General features: G+C 43.5%; 1 protein-coding gene across 4 annotated transcripts in view; it reads left to right on the top strand.

The window, feature by feature from the left end:
* The window catches only part of PEX1 (peroxisomal biogenesis factor 1), a 126,308-nt gene that overhangs the window by 96,824 nt on the left and 17,126 nt on the right, over positions 1 to 12,358 (top strand). For 2 of the 4 annotated variants that reach the window (XM_040352353.1, XM_040352352.1), the window contains exons 20-22: positions 344 to 523; positions 5,782 to 6,006; positions 11,159 to 11,332. In XM_040352353.1, coding sequence (XP_040208287.1) covers positions 344 to 523; positions 5,782 to 6,006; positions 11,159 to 11,332 — 579 coding nt within the window. The remainder of the gene's footprint in view (positions 1 to 343; positions 524 to 5,781; positions 6,007 to 11,158; positions 11,333 to 12,358) is intronic. The other 2 variants (XM_040352358.1, XM_040352354.1) reach the window with 1 other exon arrangement.

The following is a 12,358-nucleotide window of genomic DNA, read 5'->3' as shown; positions in this document are numbered from 1 at the left end:
CCGGTGCAGTAGTTCAAACTCGGCGCGGGTATCAGCGTATTTCACGCACCCACGATTTTGCCCTGAATTTCAGGGCAAAAAAGTGCGCGGTATACGCCGATAAATGCGGTAAATATGAAATCCTTTCCCATCTATTTACTAATGCTAGCAGTACAAAGATTCAAAATAGTCAAATTGGCCAGATGTGTGTCAGGTTTATATGGTTTTCATGCAAGTAATATACACTAGCATTAATTTTCGTTTTTTTAACATCTTTAGTAATAACCTAATTTTTTATAGAATTTGTTTTCTTTCAGTCTAATTCTATTTATTTCTGGTTTCTATGTTTGTACACATACTAAAGGCTTCCCGATATGAAATCCTAAAATGCTTGAGCCACTCCATGCTCTTAGACGATGATGTGGATCTGCAGCACATGGCCGGGGTGACAGAAAACTTCACCGGAGCTGACCTGAAAGCTTTGTTGTACAATGCTCAGTTGGAAGCCATCCATGCAGGCCTTGGAACTAGCACATCAGTGCAGGTATGTCTGTCTATAGTCTAGAGAAGTCAGCAGCAGAAGCAAGACTTGAACTGGAACAAAGACAGGGACAAGGGCAGGAAGATATTTCTGCTCCAAAAGATATAAGAACTTGTGGATGGCTCCAGATCAAAGTTGACTGTGCATCCCACGAACGTATAATAATTTTCTCATTTTATGAAGCTACATTTAGTCGGCTGTGCTAGAGCTGTGCCTGTGAGTGCTGGGAAGTTCTCTAAAGCCCCGTACACACAATCAGAATTTCCGATGGAAAAAGTCAGACAGACTTTTTCCATCTGCAATTCCGACCGTGTGCATGCCCATCAGAGTTTTTCCATCAGATATTCCGAGCAATTCGGTGGGAGTTTAGATAGAGAACATGTTCTCTTTTACTTCCGTCGGAATTCCGATGTGAGTTTGGCCGGGCAAAAGCCTGATCGTGTGTACAGGGCATTAGACCTAGTCACGAAAAATTGAGTAATTTCTATGTTAACTGTAATTTAGAATAAAGGAGAATTAGCGGTTCACATTAGGCGAATTGCAGAGAATTGCTGCGAAACGTGCTATATCATTCTTAATGCCACCCCCAACACAGGGCATTACCCAGCAATTGCGGTAAAATGCAAATTTTTTAAAGGTAACTTTTATTTTGCATGGCTTTTACAAGGTAACTTGGACAAACATTGCTCGGATGTGAAAATATAATATAAACTAAGGGCCAGATTCTCGCTCAGCGGCGTATCTTCGCGGCGGCGTGTCTTCGCGGCGGCGTAACGTATCCGATTTACGTTACGCCTCCGCAACTTAGACGGGCAAGTGCTGTATTCTCAAAGCACTTGCTCCGTAAGTTGCGGCGGCGTAGCGTAAATCGGACGGCGTAAGCCCGCCTAATTCAAATTTGGAACAGGGGGGCGTGTTATATGTAAATGTTCTGTGACCCGACGTGATTGACGTTTTCCACGGACGGCATGCGCCGTCCGTGGAAATCTCCCAGTGTGCATTGCTCCTAATACGCCGCAAGGCCGTATTGGTTTTGACTTGAAGGTAAATTACGTCCAGCCCCATTCACGGACGAGTTACGCAAACGACGTCAAATTTTCAAATTTCGTCGTGGGAACGACGGCCATACTTAACATTGGTACGACGCACTTACGCCACCATATAGCAGGGGTAACTATACGCCGGGAAAAGCCTAACATAAACGGCGTAACTGTACTGCGTCGGCCGAGCGTACGTTCGTGAATTCGCGTATCTAGCTAATTTACATATTTTGACGCATAAATCAGCGTACACGCCCCTAGCGGCCAGCGTATATATGCAGTTACGATCCGACGGCGTAAGAGACTTACGCCTGTTGGATCTAAGGGAAATCTATGCGTAACTGATTCTAAGAATCAGGCGCATAGATACGACGGCGCAACTCAGAGATATACGACGGCGTATCTGGAGATACGCCGTCGTATCTCCTCTGAGAATCTGGCCCAGAATGTCCATTCAGTTGACTATCAGCAATTACCCTGCCTAGCGGTATTCCTGAGTCTGGCTCGGGGTGAATTTTACATACCAAAAGCGGTAACCCCGAGACTCGGGATCGCATTGCAGGATACAGAGGAAGTTACTTACCTTGTCCCTGGATCCTGCGATGTCTCCCCGCTGTGTGTGCGAGCTGTCCTCTCGCTCAATTCACACACTGGTGACTGCCGAGTGCCACGGAGCGGCGCGACGCGTGGGGGCGGAGTTCGGCGCTAAATTCAAAAAAGTAAAAACACAATATAGATACAGCATATGGTAATCTTATAGATTGCAGTACTGTATCAAATAATTACGCACCAGTTTGTCCTTAGTGGTCTGCCCAGTGTCCTGCATGCACTTTTATATTATTACAAAATGTTCTTTCTAACTGGAGATTGTCCATAGCAACCAAAAAGTGTCAGTTTACATCAAAAGTGGTTTTAGACCAGCTAGAAAATAGCGATAATAAATTAGAATCACTTGCAGAATTGAGCGATAGCGATTTGTGGGGAAATTCGTCATCAAACACAAAGCAATGACAGCGACAATTCTGTAACTGAGCAAATTTCAGTGTTTTTGATTTGATTGATTTTTTAACTGTTCAAGATTTTTCGCCTTCAGTCGAGACTTCCTTTTAGCCAGCAAGATACATGTCTGATCTGGCAGCCTTACCCTGGAAGAAACCTTTTCTGGTTCTTGCATAAGGACATAGTGGTGTTGTAGCCCTGGACATATTTCTTGCCTAAGATACTTTTTGTCTTTTGCCTCAACCAGCACATCATACTTCCATCCCTCTGTCTGGCTCCAGTGTGCCAAAACTAACATTTTATTTCATTGTTTGAATGTGGTGGATAATTCCTATTCTGTTTTTCTCATTCCACCTACTCTAGGTGACTCGGCTAGACCATCCAAGATTATGGTCTCAAAGATTAGGGTCTACTCTTTCCTGTTAAGTTGCATTTTACTGGATCTGTAATACCGCGTACACACAATCGGTTTTCCCATCGGAAAAACCTTGGATGTTTTTTCCGACGGAATTCTGCTCAAGCTTGCCTTGCATACACATGGTCACACCAAATTACGCCCGTCAAGACGAACGCGGTGATGTACGACGAGCCGAGATCAATGAAGTTCAATAGACAGTTCGGCTCTTCTGCTTGATTCTGAGCATGCATGTTTTTTTGCGCGTCGGAATTCCATACAGACAAACGTTTTTTCTGCTAGGAATTTCTTCCGTCTGGAAAATAGAGAACCTGCTCTCAAACTTTTGCTGGCGGAAATTTTGACAGAAAAAGACAGATGGAGCATACACTCGGAATTCCCGTCCAAAATCTCACATCTGACTTTTTCCGACGGGAAAACCGATCGTGTGTACGCGGCATTAGTGTTTTTTTTGTTTTTTTTGCCTTCCAGCATCAATCAACTGTTTACCAGATTTGAAAGGCTACCACCTTGTCTTCTGTTCACTTGTTCTGTAAGAGCTACCTACCAGGTGGACAGTGCAGCCACAGGAAAGACTTCCCATGTCCCCATTTGATGAGAAAGAAAAACCCTTTTCTTGGAATCCTTTGGGGGATACAGATTTATTATCATGCTCTTGGTACTGCTTTGCTTCAAAACTGAAGCATGGTGGTAGTAGAAGGGGTAAGCTAGCCTACAGTTTTATTGTTTGCCAGTGTCTAGTCCTCTTGTAGGTGTCAGTATAACCCAATGGAGAGAAACACCTGTAAGCCCAGTAGACTCCAAGAAAAGTATTATGTAGCGAGTACAAAAATCCTATTTTCTATGCTTCAATGGATAAAAAAATGGTGATAATTTTTAGGAAAATAGTGTAGACAGCATTGTAACTCAGTCATAAGATAGTGTTGTAGACACAGGAGAGAGGAGAAGTTTATCGGTTAGTGTCTCTGTAATCAAGGCTGTATCCTGGCCTAGGCCAACAAGGCCCAGGCCTAGGGCAGCACTTTGCAGGGGGGCAGCACGGAAAGAGTCCCTGCCGGCTTGCGCTACACTGTTAGTGTAACACAAGCTGCTTCTGATTTTGACTGTCCTATCATCCTGGAACACAAACCTTCCTCACTGTGCTATATGTTTTCTGCTGCACCATTGGCATGGCTATATCTTTTTAGTCCTCTCCATAAAATTATCAGAAATTTGTGCTTAAAGTAGAACTATAGGCAACACTTTTTATTTTTTATTTTGTATAGAGTAAGGGAGGGTTATAGCCCCTGTCAGTTTATTTTTTACTATCCCTGTCCCATTGCAGAGATTTCCCTTCATTTCCTGCCCCATAGCCAAACAAGAAAGGAGAGGAAATCTATGCAAATTAAGGGTATCCACCCCCCCCCCCAGGCCCTAAGAACTAGTGTCCCCACTCAAAAATTTCAGGACGGGTCTTAAACAAAAAGGGGTGTGGCCTTAACAGGAAGAGGTGGCTCATATTTAAATTAGGGGGTGCACGAGTTTAGTCAGGCCTAGGGCAGCACGAAACCTAAATACACTACTGTCTGTAATGTGTCACATCCAATGATAATCAAAGAAAAGGTATCCCCTAAATGGACTTTAAGGCACAGGGATGTACACCATAAATTAAGAAAATGATATATAAATGTAATTTATTGTACATATACAAATTGATATACATTAAAACTGAATGGGATATGGAATGAATACAGAACAAAGTGCGAATAACGAACAAATGTGGAAAGATATGGAGGACATGATTATCCAAATGGTACCCGACGTTTCGGAGAGGTGACTCTCTTTCCTCAGGGGTATAGGGAATAATCAGTCGTCTATCTATGAAGTGTACAATAATAAATTAAAATAGGACATCACACAATATATCAGAACTAGTATTTGTCACGAGAAGATATCATATCAATACTCACACCATTAGATGAATATATAGAAGAAATTACAGGTGAAAAGATCCTACGAAATCCCTTGACCTGTTTGTTCCACACAACGGATAAGTCAAAAAAACAGTATGGATCGACTTTGGTTCCGGTATTGCTGAATGCAGCAAAGGGTTTAATCCCAAAAAACTGGTTACACCCACAGAGGCCATCCATAAAAGAATGGATACACCGAGTTGATTATATATCAGAAATGGAATATCTGGGACGAGGAGAAATGGGAGGTGAGGCTAGAAGAAGAACAGTTTGGGAGAAATGGAAAGCTTTCAAAACGTCAGAAAAATTCACACAGGCAATGATAGAAATAGACAGGTGAGACCTAGGTATAAACAAAGAAATTAAACCTAAACAGCGACCGACAGAACCGAAGGGAGGTGGGGGGGTAAGGACTTGAGGGGAACAAAAGACAAAAGAAGAGTAGGGGCGGGACTCTTTCTATTTAACGAGGGTTATAATTAATAATGTTCATTCAAATGTGATTTTCCTAGGTATAAATCTGAAAGAAAAGAAGCATAAAAAAAACATATAAAAAAAAAAACAATAATATAAAATAAGAAAACAGAGGTAAATAGATTGATAAACCACATGTGATGCGAGACCACAGAGGAGACGTGAAGGGCGGAGTCACCGTGAGCATGTCTCGCTGTTCTGCTTCCTGGTTGAGTCTGATGTGGAAAAAAATAAAAATACTCACATCATTAAAGTTATTCACCATGTGTATCATTCCATATAAACATTTAAAAACAGAGAAAGATGAGCAGCATGGCGCCCTGGAGCTGCTGGTGCAGGAGAGAGGACAGTTTTCCAATATTTGTCTGTTGATTCTTTCAGGACAATGGCTCTGGATCTGATAGTGATGCAAGTTTATCATCAATGATATTCCTGAACCACAGCAGCGTGTCTGATGAATCCGGAGAAGCAGACAGTGTCTTAGATCAATCCCTTACCTCTCTGGAAATGATCAAAATCCCCCCAGAAGACCCCAAATCCAGTATATGGCGTCTGTATTTTGGGAGCTCCAATGATTCAGATCTGGGAAACGGCAGCTCCGATAAGGTATTTTCCACATTTGAATGTAGGTAAATGTATTTATTTCTGCCTGAATGGTTGGACCTGTCTGTATACTTCCCAGTAAACCAGCTAATCAAACTTTATGTTTTGTAATATGGAATTTGCATGCAATTATCTAATAATCGTTTTAAGAGTTAAATTGTATGTAAAGGCAACATTTTTTAACAGACTGTGGTAGGGTTTTTATTTTTTTTTTAGTTTGTATTGCTCTTTGTGTCCTTGCTGGGGCGATTTAACCTTCTAATCAACCTTTTGTTTCCTTTTGTGTCTACAGTACAGGAAGTAAAAGGCCTCGTACACACGACCGAGGAACTCGTCGGAAAAGACACATCGTTTTCCTCGACGAGTTCCTTGTTAGGCTTGTCGAGAAACTCGACAGGCAGTCTTTGCGTACACACGGTCAAGACCAAATCTCCTCGTTCTTAAACGCGGTGACGTACAACACATACGACGGCAGGGGAAGCTCCATTCCACTGGCACAACCCTTGTGGCGTGCATTATGCTAATCCCATGTTACTGCGTGTTAAAGCGGGAGTTCACCCATAAATGCTGTTTTTTGCTCTTTTACCCTTAGATGGATGCTCATTTAGTCTAGGGGAATCGGCTTGTTGTTTTAAAATCCGAGCATTACTTACCGTTGTAGAGGGCGATCTTCTCCGCCACGTCTGGGTATGGGTCTTTGGGACTGGGCGTTCCTTCTTGATTGACAGTCTTCCGACAGGCTTCCGACGGTCGCATCCATCGCGTCACGAGTAGCCGAAAGAAGCCGACGTTCTGCTACTTTAGGAAAATCGTGACGCGATGGATGCGACCGTCGGAAGCCTTTCGGAAGCCTGTCGGAAGACTGTCAATCAAGAAGGAACGCCCAGTCCCGTGGCCCATACCCGGAAGTGGCGGAGAAGATCGCTCTCTAAAACGGTAAGTAATGCTCGGATTTTAAAACAACTAGCTGATTCCCCTAGACTAAATGAGCATCCATCTAAGGGTAAAAACAGCATTTTACCGGTGAACCTCCGCTTTAAGTAAAAGTTTGGTGAGAGACGATTTTCACTTTTCAGTCTGTTACAGCGTGACGAATGTGCTATCTCCATTACAAACGCTACATTTACCGAAGGTGCGCTCCCGTCTCATACTTTATTCTGAGAATGCGCGGGTTTCTTAGCATACACACGAACGTGTTTCTCGTCGAAAACCAGCCCGACGAGGAACACGACGAGGAAATTGAGACTCCCGTCGAGGAAAAAGAGAACTTGTTCTCTTTTTTCCTCGTCGAGCTCCTCAACAGTTATCTCGATGAAAAACGTACACACGACCGCTTTCCTCGTCAAAAAAGCTCTCCCATCAAGTTTCTTGATGGATTCTGTCGAGGAATACGGTCGTGTGTACGAGGCCTCAGGGGGACACAGGTGACAATACATAACTTGAGACAGCTTTTAACCCTTTCCACTCTACCTAAAATGGAAAAAAAACAATGCGTGATCTTTACATACACTTTAAACGTGAAGGAGAAATAAAAAAAATGTACAGACGTATTAAATAAAAATGCACAGAGAGCAGTGATAAAGAGCAGAATTTGATAAAACACAAATTGTATCAGTTTACTGAAATCAGATTGTTGATGAATTGTAATTGATTGGCATTACTACACATTACATACTGCTCTCTGGCATGCCTTTGAATATGAAACAAATGCAAATTGTATCATCATATTTCAATTGTGTTTATTATTATTATTTATCTTATTTAGCTGAGCTTGCATAAGTACTTGCATCCGACACAACTGTTAAATGAAACCTGTAATAAGATAAATATGTAAGCTGCATTCCCCCTAAAAAATGCTAGCTGCCTGGCTGTGAAATATAAGTTATGAATGCGCGCAATGAACCTAAAAAAACTGTGGAAAAACCCACAACAAGGGGCGATTGACGTCCTGAGGTGAATTAATTAGAAGATGCCTCTACTTAATTATTCCACCTAAGTGGAGTAAATGAGTAAATTAATTGAATGTGTAGGATTGGCGCTAATTAAAATTCATTAACCTTACCAGTCTCTGTCTTAAAGTGCAATAGTGAACGTGAATAAATATATAAATAGATACTCAACATATACCACTGTATAGTGCCTGTGCAAAAAGTGCAATAGTAATATGATCCTGGACGATGATCTAGTGCAAATGGGCAAAGATAACAGGATTAATGAATACAAATAAATAAATAAGGATAAGAACACTGCATGCAACAAAAGCCCTGTGAAAACAATCCTGCACGTGTTCAATAAGGTGCAATGAAAATGTGCAAAAATGGAGAACACTGCATGCAAAAAAGATCCTGCAAGTATTCAATAAAGTGCAAATGAAAAAAAAACGTGCAAAATTGAGATTAGACAATATGAATGTCCATATGTGTAAATCAAACTGATCTTGTAGTCTCAGGTGCTAGGTGCCCAGTGCCTGGTGATATAACCGTTTATTGCATTCCAGAATGGTGACCACTGCAGACCGTGCTCTAATAAAGCCTGCACTCGCCAGATGTTCACCCCCTCTTGGGGTGAAGAGCGATCATTGTGTATGCCACTGTGCAGCACTCTGGCGTTTATCTCATCTCACTGGTCTCCTGGTAGTACTTCCAGTGTTAGCCCATAGGTAGGAGAAAGGAATTCCAAATAGTATAATACCGTTTTAAAACTTTGGCCCGGATTCACAGAGAGTTGGGCACACATTACGCCCGACGCAGCGCAGAGAGGCAAGCATGGAATTCAGGAAGCCAGTGCTCCCAACGCTGCGTCGGCGTGGCGTAGGTTTCGAAGGCGTAGGCCGGCGTAGGTGGAAGTGGGCTTGACCCATGCAAACCCATGCAAATGAGGCGTGACCCCATGCAAATGATGGTCCAAGCGCCAGACAAGTACGTTTAACGAACTGCGCATGCGCCGTGACGTGGACGCATCCCCCTGCGCATCCTCACAACCACTTCGGAACAACTGCCTAAGATACGGCGGATCACTGCGTACGCCATGTACGTAACTTACGCCTAGCCAGACACACGTCCAACGTAAAATACGCCGGCTTGGCCGGCTTGTGTTCCCTGGTGCAGACCTTTGCATGTCTGCTGCTGGGTTACACCTCCTTTATTGAGCTTAACTTTACGCCGGACGTACAACTTACGCGCACCTCTCGTAGCCTGCGTCGGGCGCACGCAGGTTCGTGAATCGCCGTATTATGCTCATTTGCATATTTGAATGACTAATCAATGGGAGCGGCACCATGCTCCCAGCCTAAATGTGCGCCCACTCTACGCCGGCGTAAGCAAGATACGTCGGCGGGGTGTAGCCTGGTTTTAGGCGCATCTCTGTTTGTGGGTCTTGCGCACAGATACGACGGCGCACATTTGCACTTACGTCGGCGTAACTTGTTATACGTCGGCGTAAGTGCTTTGTGAATCGGGGCCTTTTACTTTATTAACGCTAAAAATAGGTACTCACATTTGAGCCAGATCAAATAAACCATATCATGCTGACAAATCCGGAAGTGTTGTAACGTTCTGCCTGTCCGCTCTGCTGTCAATCAAATCCAATGACACAGGCGATGGGGGGCAGGGCCGAGTCCTGCACTCGGCGGTCTTTGGGAGAGCGCCTCCCAGAGGGGGTTATCTGAGGTGGGGAGGAGCCGTCGGGGGACCCCAGAAAACGCTGTTCGGGCCACTCTGTGCAAAACTAGCTGCACAGTGGAAGTAAGTATGACATGTTTGTTATTTAAAAAATAAATAAAAATAATCTTTTAGTGTCCCTTATATTTATTAGTATTAGTACTTTCAATAAAATACATTTTAAACAATGAGAAAACATGCCATAAACCAAACACCAATCAACACAAAGGACACAGTACAAGGAGGGACAGAAGGGGGCAGTACTGGGATCTGGAGGGCACAGTACAGATTCCGTTCTCTGCCCGGAACACAGTCATCTTGGGATAGCTTAATAAAAAGTGTGAATGTTCTGGCTTATCCGGGACAGTTGGCAGGTATGATGTAATGCAAGATTATCATCTGTCCACCCATGCACCTGGGGCCCATTGGCACTGCCCAGGAGTGCCCATACATTAGGCCTGCCCTCCCAGTCACAATGTACAAGGAAGAGGGAGCAGCAGTGACTGGTCTTTACTACAGGGAGCTCCTGCACAAAGGAAAGGTTTCACACTGGACTACTGCACAAATCTGGGAGAAATGCACAAAGCACATCAAGATTTAAAGCGGGAGTTCACCCGAAAAACAATTTTTAACATTAGATTGAGGCTCATTTTGTCTAGGGGAATCGGGTGTTTTTTTTGTAAATCGAAGCAGTACTTACCGTTTCAGAGATAGATCTTCTCCGCCGCTTCCGGGTATGGTCTTCGGGACTGGGCGTTCCTATTTGATTGACAGGGTTCCGACAGTCGCATACATCGAGTCACGAGTAGCCGAAAGAAGCCGAACGTCGGTACGGCTCTATACGGCGCCTGCGCACCGACGTTCGGCTACTTTCGTAAAATCGTGACGCGATGTATGCGACCGTCGGAAGCCTGTCAATCAAATAGAAACGCCCAGTCCCGCAGCCCATACCCGGAAGCGGCGGAGAAGATCTATCTCTAAAACGGTAAGTACTGCTTCGTTTTTAAAAAAAACACCCGATTCCCCTTGACAAAATGAGCCTCAATCTAATGTTAAAAATTAAGTTTTTGGGTGAACCTCCACTTTAAGTAAGAATACACATGGATCTTGTATTCAGGAATATTTATTTATCCCCAAGGCTAGCTTCTAATCTGTATATGGCAGTATTCTCTTCTCACAGCACAGTGATAACAAGACAAGGTCAGGACTCAACAAGGGCCTTCTGGTGTACAGTGAAGCTCATCTGATTGGGGCTAGCACTCTTTCTGGGAAAATTGAATGTGATTTTTCTTGGAATGTTGATCTTAATGTACTAATATCTTGTAATTTTTATCTACACACTCAAATCCTTTAAGACAAATTACAGACGAATGAGAAAAATATAAATTGTACTAGTTTCCCCAACTTTTAACTGTGTTGTAGCAGTTGCGTCATTGTGCACAGACCATTATTCCCAACAGCAGGTGTAATATGTCTTCCTTCAACTGTCTTTACAGACCTGCCACAGCTTGTCTGGAAGCAATTCCTTAACTCATGATTTCACTGGCTTGTCTGTAGGAGAATTAGTGCCTTTCCAACCAGTAGTGCTCAAAACCTCCTTACAAGAAGATCAGCAGGAGCAATGTCAGAGTCTAAACGCTGAGATCTCTGTTCCCACCTACATGAATGTGGTATACCGACTTTCCAAATCCTTCTGTCCTTCCCCATCTGTGTTCCTTCCCTGTTCCTCCATACATACCATACAAGAAGGCAGACGGGTCTATTAAAGGAACTTGTAATACATCAAACCACACCGCACAAACCTCATATAACCCATCTATAGGGGTGGCTGCTTGCCTCAACGGTGACACCAGGCAATTCCAAACATAGGAAAAGCCAAGACTTTCGCTGAACCAGCCAATATGACTTTTTAAAGTCCCGTTTCAAAGGAAACATCAATGTTTCGAGGGTATGCAGACCTCTTCTTCTAAAATTGCCAGTTGCATGGGTGTAAGGCTGATCCCCTGACTTGAGTATTTTCTGATTCATTGTGCTTGAACAAGCATGCAGATCAGGAACTTTTTTTCTTGTATGACTTTAGTGGCTATTAATTTATGTATTTATTTATTTATTACAGGTACTTATATAGTGCCGTCAATTTAGGCCCCTTTCACATGTACAGATCCCATGAAGATCCATACATGTCTCATCCGCTTGCTCATCGGGGATCGCTGCGTTGATCCCCGCTGAGCCGGCAGATGACAGGGACCGCCCTGTCAGATCTCCGCTCTCCCCTATGGGGGGGGGGATCGGATGAACACAGACCACCTGTCCGTGTTCACCCGATCCACTCTGCAGACAGATGGAAAAATACGATTTTCCTCCGTCTGCAGAATCGGAGCATAGCGGACACCAATGAGATCGGGTGTCAGTGAATTATCATCCGCTGATACCCGCTATCCCACAGGGATACATGTATGTCCGTATTTCAACCGATGGATGAAATACGGACATACGGTCCGCTAGTGTGAAAGGGCCCTTGCGCAGCACTTTACATATATATTGTACATTCACATCAGTCCCTGCCCTCAAGGAGCTTAGAATCGAAGGTCTCTAACGCACATTCATACATATACTAGGGCCAATTTTAAACAGGATTTTAATTAACCCAATATGTCTTTGACTATTTGCTCTTTTGGGTCATTAACTATGAAAAC

Source organism: Rana temporaria, chromosome 5 (genome assembly GCF_905171775.1).
Source record: "Rana temporaria chromosome 5, aRanTem1.1, whole genome shotgun sequence".
Lineage (NCBI taxonomy): Eukaryota > Metazoa > Chordata > Amphibia > Anura > Ranidae > Rana > Rana temporaria.
Note: the sequence above shows the minus strand (reverse complement) of the source record. Positions and strands in the feature narration are given on the sequence as shown.